At 35.4% G+C, this 9,065-nt stretch overlaps 1 protein-coding gene across 5 annotated transcripts in view; it reads left to right on the top strand.

Annotated features, from left to right (window-relative positions):
- The window catches only part of LOC139941150 (cGMP-specific 3',5'-cyclic phosphodiesterase-like), a 147,107-nt gene extending 139,463 nt beyond the window's left edge, over positions 1-7,644 (top strand). For 2 of the 5 annotated variants that reach the window (XM_071937603.1, XM_071937600.1), the window contains one exon: positions 1,600-1,823. In XM_071937603.1, the coding sequence (XP_071793704.1) occupies positions 1,600-1,814 (215 nt within the window). In that variant the 3' untranslated portion in view covers positions 1,815-1,823. Of the gene's footprint in view, positions 1-1,599 lie in introns of all 5 variants that reach the window. The other 3 variants (XM_071937604.1, XM_071937605.1, XM_071937602.1) reach the window with 2 other exon arrangements.
- Positions 7,645-9,065: the final 1,421 nt, after the last annotated feature.

Here is a 9,065-nt window from a genome sequence, read left to right on the forward strand (position 1 = left end):
CAAAAACCTTGCACAAATATGTGATGAAATAAAGAGTAAATGGCCGTAACTGCAACCTGTGGTTGTACAGTTCACTTTTGATCAGAATTCATGCATCTTGCTACAACATTTGCTCACAGAGGAGAGGGTTTTCTTATTGTCTGATGGAAGGCTCACAAATCTTTGCCCAAATTATTCAAAAGGCACTACAAAGCATGCATTGTTGGATGGCATGAGAAATGTATATAGTTATCACACAAGCCCAAGTGAAATAATGGGAAAATATGGTGCTTTTGCGTCCCGCAAAAGTGATATTTCTTCCCATATTCCAAGAGTGCATGTGCGGTAACCAGTTTATCTTTTAGCAAACTTGGCGCTCAGCTTAAAATAGCGCAATGTGCAGAGTTCGAACACAGCTTAGAACAAGGCGATATGGGCCAAGCAATAATGGTTGATAACACACTACTGTTGCTATGGATCGACCAATCAGAAATCAAGGATTCAAGTTTGCTTGTAGATAATCCGAGATGTTGCAGGAATATAAATTTGGGCAAATATTTGATGAAGATCAGAGTGGTAGAAAAATCCTGCTTGTCTGACTGTCGTTGCCAATTGCTTGCATTTGTTTGAAACACTTGTATGTTCTGTAATCGGCCATCATGCAGCAACAAAAGTATTGAAAATTAATCACAGCTTGCTTGGATGTATATTTTTTACATTGCTGATTAAGGATTTTCACTTGATCATTTTACCAATTGCCAACTGTTTTATTTGAGTTGAAGAAAATGTTTTGGTTAATCTTATCTAAATCAATCTACTTCCGTGTCTGGAAGGTAACAATTCAAATGATTTAAATGGGAAGGCACCTTTTTGAAGTATTTGACAAATTCTTGCGTAAAAAAGAGAATATTCACAAAAAATGGAAACCTACAAGTTTCGAGTGTATGGTAGATATTGTTTCACTCAATTGCTGAGAAAAACTTTAGAAAATTATGAAAAATAAAATACAATGATATATTGACTAGTTTGAATTGGAATTATCAAGTTGATATGCTGCTCTCTGGTAAGTCTGACTGAAGTCATGATGTATACTTTTCCTAATAATTATTCAATTTACCAATTATTGATCAATCAATTATAGAACAATCTACAAATTTTTTAGATCAATCTACCATTTTGTGATCAATCTACCAACTATAGATAAATCTACCAATTATTGATCAACCTACCAATTATGGAACAATCTACCAATAATGGATCAATATACTAATTAAGATCAATCTACCGATTATAGATCAATCTACCAATAATAGATCAATTTACTAATAATCAATTTAGCAATAATAAAGCAATCTACCAATGAGGTTATGAACCTCAATACAATTTTGTATCGGAAGAACAGCAGTTGCTTTAAAGGAAATTGTCAAGATCTGTTTGGTTTTGGGGAATAAAATAAATTTGTTGTAGAAAGAAATTGTTCACTCAAAAGTTTGTGCTCCTAAAGAAAAAAAGCGCTCTCTGAGAATTGTATCATAAATCTGTCAGCCATTTGAAAGAAATTTCCCTCACATTGTATACCTCACTGACTCTTGTCTATCGTGCCACTTGTCTTAATTTCAGATGAGAAAGTCTACCTAGCCAAGGAGGCGCAGGAGAAAGCCGAGGCGAACAAGCCTTCTTCCTCCAGGGACAACACTAAGAACCAGAAGAACTCCATCGGGAGTAACACCAGCGGAGCAGGAGAGCACGGCCGCATGAGCAACGTCGTCAGCAGCCAATGCAAGGACGCCCTGGCCCCCAACAAGAATAAAAGTAGCTTCTGTGTTCTGGTTTAGTCTTGAACTCCTTAAGATAATGTCACTGTCTGTGTGGCCGGCCTTCTTATAATAGTCCCACTGTTGTGAGGTCATACATCTATTATACGGTTGGAGGTACAAACCCTTTGAGAAATCTGTGAGTTAATATTTTGTCTTAATAATTGGCACAGTATTGTTTTCAAAGCGCCCCCTAGAAACACATTCTAGGAACTGCCACGTAGATGGTTGATTTTTCCTAACGGTCTCGAATCCTCCAAAATCCTACTCAAGAAATCGTCTGACTTTTGTAAAATATGGTATTGCAGTCCAGGGCATACCAACCTTATCTAGTCCAAATATTTGGGGACTGCCAAAAAGATGTTTTGCAAGGTTTGATTTTTTTCTAACGGTCCCGAATGCTTCAAAATCCTGCTTAAGAAATCGTCTAACTTGTTTAAGATACGGTGCGACAGCCCTTGGGGCCTTCCAATTCTAAAATCCTACTCAAGAAACTGTCTTAAGCTCCAGCCGTTGATTTCACCGAACTCTTCCTAACTTAGGATTAATCTTAGGGCGAGTAAAGTTTCATATCCAAAGACAAAGGAAGCATTGAGGAACCCATCCTAAGTTAGGACGGGTTACTCGTCCTAACTCGAGTTAGGATTAATCCTAGTGTTTTGTGAAATCAGCTGCAGGGCATACCAACTTTATCTAGTCCAGATATTTGGTTGTTGAGTGGCCATATAGTGGAGGATATTTGAGGATTGTTAGGAATCACTAGCCAAAGACACTAGGGAGTTACAGATTAAAATAGTATGTGTTAAAATGTGCTACTTAAGGGAGAAAAACTGCAGGAAACATTGATGTTGTGTTTTTGTTTTGGGGGGTGGGGACAACTTCAAGTTCTGGTATAGTATTCAAGCACAGTATTCAAAGTTTTTGGACAGGGATTATTTTAAATTATTTCTTCTCTTAATCTCTTAATCAGCATTGGAAATAGAAGTTTCACTTATCTTATTGATTAATCTGTAATATTATCAGATTAAGCTCTTTCAGAGGATCAGCACTTGTTTTTGATGACTTGTAACCGTTGCCTGTTAAACAATAGTCTTCTCAAACGAGATCTATATTTAATTAGATAATGCCCCCTTTTTAATCATTCACATTGCTATTTCCATCGTGATTCTTGCATCTTCTATCAATAACTTCCCAAACTTTCTCTCGTTGGATTGTACTAGTTAGGGAAACCTTGTATATTTTTAACAGTGAACACAACATACTCGTTGTGTGTGCAATAAACACAATGTCATCAGGGGGCATTAAAAATAAACAATAAGGTGTTTTTAAGTTTCTTTTTATGCAAAATATTGTACATTATTAAAGCATATTCAAGACCTGTACACTAAAAATTAAAGAATTGTGTTATTTTCTGAGTTGTGTTAATAGCATGTTATGTTAATGTTTTATTAATTTATTGGACATTTACCCACGATGTAGATTTGATTGATTTTTACAATATTTTAATTTGTGCCAAAAATCTTCTGCTTGCCATAAATTTTAAAAATTAAAAATGACGGGTCTGTGAGAATGAGGTTACATTACCGTCTTTTTTAATTGCAATAATTTTGGCATTGAGTTTAAATAAGTCTGTTTCAACTACAAGAAGGTCATGGACAGTTGAATCTTAATATTATCTTGCAATTGTACTTAAATAAAATTCTACCCCAAAAGACTATTTCTCTGCCCGGGGCATGTACATAAATGAAGGTCTAACTAACTTAGGCCATAAGGTTGGAGGGGAGGGCGGGGGAATTGAGGGAGCGGGAAAAACCCTTCAGAGTTAGAAGCCGAGAGCTGGATGGTTGAATTAATTTAGCCATGTGCTTTGGCTTGCTTCCCTGTGTTGCGTTCAAGACTTTCTCAGGGTTCAGTGTTTAAACTCAATGTAAATAGTGTTATATACAAAATAGAGATATTTCAGCATATGTAAACTAGTTGGATTTTGTGTTCCGTTTCAGAGATATTATAAAAAAATGTTGGAGTTTTTATGAATTTTATTTGACGAGTTTAGTCTTTCAAGATAGTGTTGGGTTGGAGAACAAAAACTATTGTCTTTGAGATTCCACAGAAAATACAAAAAATGAAAAACAGGGTTTACCAAAAGGAAACTGATAGACTGGTTCTGGTTTGGTGACTCTTAAGACGGAATCAGTATGAGATGAGGTACTAGACTGGTGTTTTGGCTGCCTATATAGTACACAGTTCTAAACCCACTTCTGACTGAAAGATTGCAGCTCAGGGTGTTTTTGAAGCACTTTTAATTATAAATCAATTTAAAGTATTTAGCTTTGTTTAACAAAGACCGTGTTAAGAAGTGTCAACATTATATTATAGTACTTTCAATTTTAAATTTTGTACTAGCAGCTTTTCAGAGTTTAGTGAGTAAACGCTTTAAATATATATTGAAATTTTAAAAAGAGAGTTTAACTACCAAGTGATTTATGCATTAAATAGAAATTATTTCAATATTTCACCAGATTTGATGTGCACAAAAAAAAAATTAACCGGCAATGCTAGCTAAGAGAGTGTATGTATAATGTATAGAGAATGCACACCCCTTATATGAGCAGTGGTATCTTCCAAAGCACATGTATAGGTAGGCAAAGCCGGAAGACAATATTTAAAAAACAGGTAAATTTAATGTTGATGTGTTAATATCTTATGCAAGTTTTGTTACTTGGGTCCGACAGAAAATAGTTTATATATCAAAATTGGCTCAGTGAGTATTGCTTTCATATTTCAGTAGAAAAGGCAAATTTATTTCTCATTTTGCTAAGCTACTGATTCAATGTAAACCAATACCACCCAGGCAAAATTTCTTTCAAATTAAGTACTTGATGTAAAAACACATAAACAAAATGGTATTCAAGTGTAATAGAAACGACCATTTTAGCACAAAAGTACTTGAGTTAGAAGAACAAAAAAAAAACATTTGTTCTTCTTTTTGGGTAATAACGAACAGGACTAACATAAGAACTTGTTTTCAGTATGTTCTCATTTCAATACTGGTTCTTTTGGCCGTAAGGTACTGTCTTCAAGATACAATTTATTTATTTGGTTTTTACTTTTATGTTTTCTCATGAAAGTACTTTAACTCACCGTGTGGGGGAGTTTGATATTGTTAATTTGGGAAGATAGTTCCAATCGGGGTAGAAGTATATCCAAATTTGTGATAGTTCAACTCTGATCCAGTGAGCTACATGTATACAAATGTTAAAGGTAGCCTATTGTCCTCAAAAGGATACACAATTATATCTGATTTGGGAGATAATGGTTTGAAACAGGGTAGAATTATACCTGAATCAGGGTACAATTATACCTAAATCGGGATAGTTTGGCTGAAACCCGTTGATAATTGTTAGCTTAACAATTCAGACTCTCACGAGAACCCTGTGTGGTTATTCATCCTATTTTTGTCACAGAAAATAAGCAGAAGAACATAAACAATTTAGAGTTGTTGACACAAAACTTGTGATATTTTCCAGACAGTCACTTGCCAAATTAATCACAAGGGACTGGTCAGTATTATTCTTCATGTGTGCTGTTTTATTTTCCAGTATTGTACGTTTAGACAATTGTATTATTAGCAGCTGGCACCGTTTGAATGAGAGGAAAGTTGTTGTTGTTTATGTTTACTATTGTTAATTATTTGTTGAGTTATCCTACTGCCCTGTTCAAGCAAATTAGTTCCAGAGGCTTCACAAGACATAAGGGTGAAATGTAGAGGGGACAAAAATGGGGTCCAAACTGGATTCTCATGCTCAGATGCAAACAGAAATTAAGTTTTTGTCTCGAGACCAAATTCCAATGGCCGAGTACAGTGTAGCATGAAATAAGCTCTAGACCCAATTTCATAAAGCTGTTTGGCAAAAAAAATACTGCTTGGCAAATGTCTTTGCTAAGCAAAAACTGAGTGGGGGACCAGCCTAAACAATGCAAACTTTATGTAATTTTGGCTGACACGTGTTTCTGCTAAGCAATACTTTTCAGTGCTTAGCAAGTATTTGTGCTTACAGGCTTTATAAAAGTGGGCCCTGTTGACAAGAAAGAGCTTCAAAAACTTAGCAACTGGATTAAAAAAAAAAGTGACTTCTTTCAGTTTTTTGCGAGGGTATCTATCAATTTGTGGCATTAAAATTAAAATCTATTTTATTAATAAAAAGTATTTTTTAGGAAGCCTTGGCTCAATGTTCACCTTTTCAGTAGTATTGTTAGCTCTAATTTTCTTGATTAGTTCTCACAAGTTCTCAATGAATGATTACAGGAGGTTGTGGCAGTGTTTGTGTTTCTTATTGTAAAGAGAATGAATGAAAAGTCAGCGAATCTGGATTTGTCTTTTAAAAAAACAATCGTTTGTAAAATTGCAGGTGTAAGTTTTGCCTAGCTAATTCAACTTGTGTTCATTTAAAATATTTAAAGCTGAGATTAAGTGATTGATGATAAGTTGTAAATTTGCAAGGTTTGAAATAGACAGGTGTCTGAACTGGTGAGGGTCAAAGGTCATAAGTTTTAACCTCTGACCTTCACCTTAAACAAAAAAAAATGCTTTGGATAAATGACGCCAATGTGTTTAACAAATCTTTTTATGAATCTGTTTAGAGTATCTAAGAGAAAATGGTTTACTGAGTGTGACCCCTTTCCCATTCTCGGTCAGTTCCAACCTCTCCTGCCCCAAATCAAGGCCTACCTTTCTGCATTGGCCTGCCCCCTAAACCATCACCTCCCGAAACCATCACCCCCTTTTTATCGCATTCAGTTCATGCACCTTGGTAGCAGTCTTAGGACACACACTGTAGAGTCAGCCAGCACACATCAGAGACTTAAAATCTCGGCTATAAAAAAAAATTACTAATTTGTTTTTCAGAATAAAGAACACTTGAAATTTGAAATCCAACTAACTCCTTGTTACTACTTTGCACTGATGATTCAAATAATAAGCATTGTTTTTCTTTGTTTTAAGTTGCTGATAAAGTACAAGGAACATGAAGTAACTATCAAAGATTGTATTGTTTCTAGTATTTACTCAAATTCTTTTATTCCATCCATTAATTAACTTCACCGAGTTGCAATATTATTACTGCCACATAGTTGCAATAAACTGTTGATTAATATTGAAGGTCTGAATAAGCTTTCTTTATTCCATGCGTCTCTGTTTAAAGTAAATGATTATTTAGTTGTCTGATTTCACCTGATGTTCCTGGTTTGATTGGCTGCATATTAAATACTAATAAAATAATAATAATGAAAATATTATAAAGCGCGCAAATCCACAGAAGTGATCATGGCGCTAAAATGCAAACAATAGCATTAATATACAATAACAACAACATAACTTAAAATGTAAACCTAAGTTGAGAGAAATCTAGAACATGTGGTATAGAATACAATAATACAAATGCAATATTTAAGAAAAAAACATCCTAAAAGGTAACAAAAATAACAATAATTAAACCATTGAATCAAATGCCTGTTTGAAGAGATGTGTTTTCAGTTGTTTTTTAAATTGAGTCAAATAAACGATGATTTTACTAGTGCAGGCAGTTTGTTCCATAGACGAGGGGCAGCATGTGAAAAAGATCGATCTCCCCATGAATGTTTGGAAATGGGCTCAATAAGGAGGCTAGAATTATAAGACCTGAGTTTTCGAGGAGGATTGTACGAGTTCAGAAGATCACAGCACCTTGTAAACCATTACATGGTGCTATGTAACAGGAGTAGGGCTCATAACTCAAACATACTGCAGGAAAATACTTGTGCTTCAGCGCCAGGAGCATCACTAAGTGAGGGATATGCGTGCTATATAAGAAGCCACTGTTATTGTTATTATTAGGTGTTCGGCCACCAGCCGAACAACTATTGTTATTGTTCTGTTTTTTTTTGTTTTTGTTTTTTTTCTGCGTGTTCTTCTCCTCGAACGTTCTCGCGCGATTTTCGCAAAAACTAAAGCTTGTATGAACCTGAAACTTACCATATATATTGATCTTAATGAGTAGACGAAACAGCAACATTTTTGGAATGATGACGTCATTGATGACGTCATTACATTCAAAAAAACGCTAAAAATTGGAGAGTTCATATCTTGAGAACTACAAATGCCACACACAAGATATTTGGTGTATATAAAAGGTCTTGTAATTAGCTACAAAAGTCGTGCACAACGTGACCTCATGTGACTTTTACTTCCGGTTGAAACCGGAAGTTCAAAATTTCAAAAGTTCATATCTCAAGAACTATATATCATATTCGCAAAATTTGAATATCAGTTTGAAGATCAGTTATCCTGCTCAAACTTTTGCACAAACATAATGCCAGTTGAATTTTGCCTTCTGGTCGTAAAAGCGCGCGTTTGTGTTGACCTCCATTCATTACGCGTAGAAACCAGATAGTATCGCCATTCATGTATGTGAATGCTACTATTGTATTGTGGGTGTGTGGGTGTGTGTGCGTGTAGTTCATGTAGGCCTACATTGTATCCATGCTCTACGACAAAACAGCACTGCGTGGCTGTGGGCATTACGGGTTGTGTATACACATGCAGACTCCGTTGAAGGCGCGCGTAATTCAAATTCCACTACACTGGGATTCGCCTCATCTTTCTTCGTGCGATTTTGAACAAAATGTTAAACTACTATGAACTTGAAACTTATCATAAACATGAACCTTCATGAGTAGATGAACCCGCAACTTTTTTGGAATGATGACGTCATTGATGACGTCATTGATGACGTCATTATGCTCAGAAACACGTTAAACACTAGAAAATTCATATCTTGAGAACCTCAAATGCTACATACAAGATTCTTTCACTACATGAAACCTCTTGTAATGTTCTACAAATGTTGTACACAACGTGACCTCATTTGACCATTCACCCGAACACCCTGAGTTTGTACACAAACTCTCAATTTCTAGTTATTATGTTGTTGTTCTGATGTAACTTCTGATGTAATATCTCTGTAAGATCGTCAAATCGGTCTATTTGAAGCCCGATTCTTTTAACAGTTGAATGTTTTAACTATTAGAAGAAGAAAAAAAATAATTTCTGTATTGGAATGAGTAGCTGTCTTCCTCTGAACAAAGCCAACGAATTTTAGCGTGGTGTTTGCTTCATACAGTTGAGAAATTGCAGGAAATATTTCCTAGTCTCGTCTCCAGGTTCTGTATTGAACGAGTAGCTTTCTTCCTCTGTCAACAAGGCTATTCGATCGTGGCCTGGTGCTTCTTACAGTC

This window comes from Asterias amurensis, chromosome 8 (assembly GCF_032118995.1).
Source record: "Asterias amurensis chromosome 8, ASM3211899v1".
Taxonomy (NCBI): domain Eukaryota; kingdom Metazoa; phylum Echinodermata; class Asteroidea; order Forcipulatida; family Asteriidae; genus Asterias; species Asterias amurensis.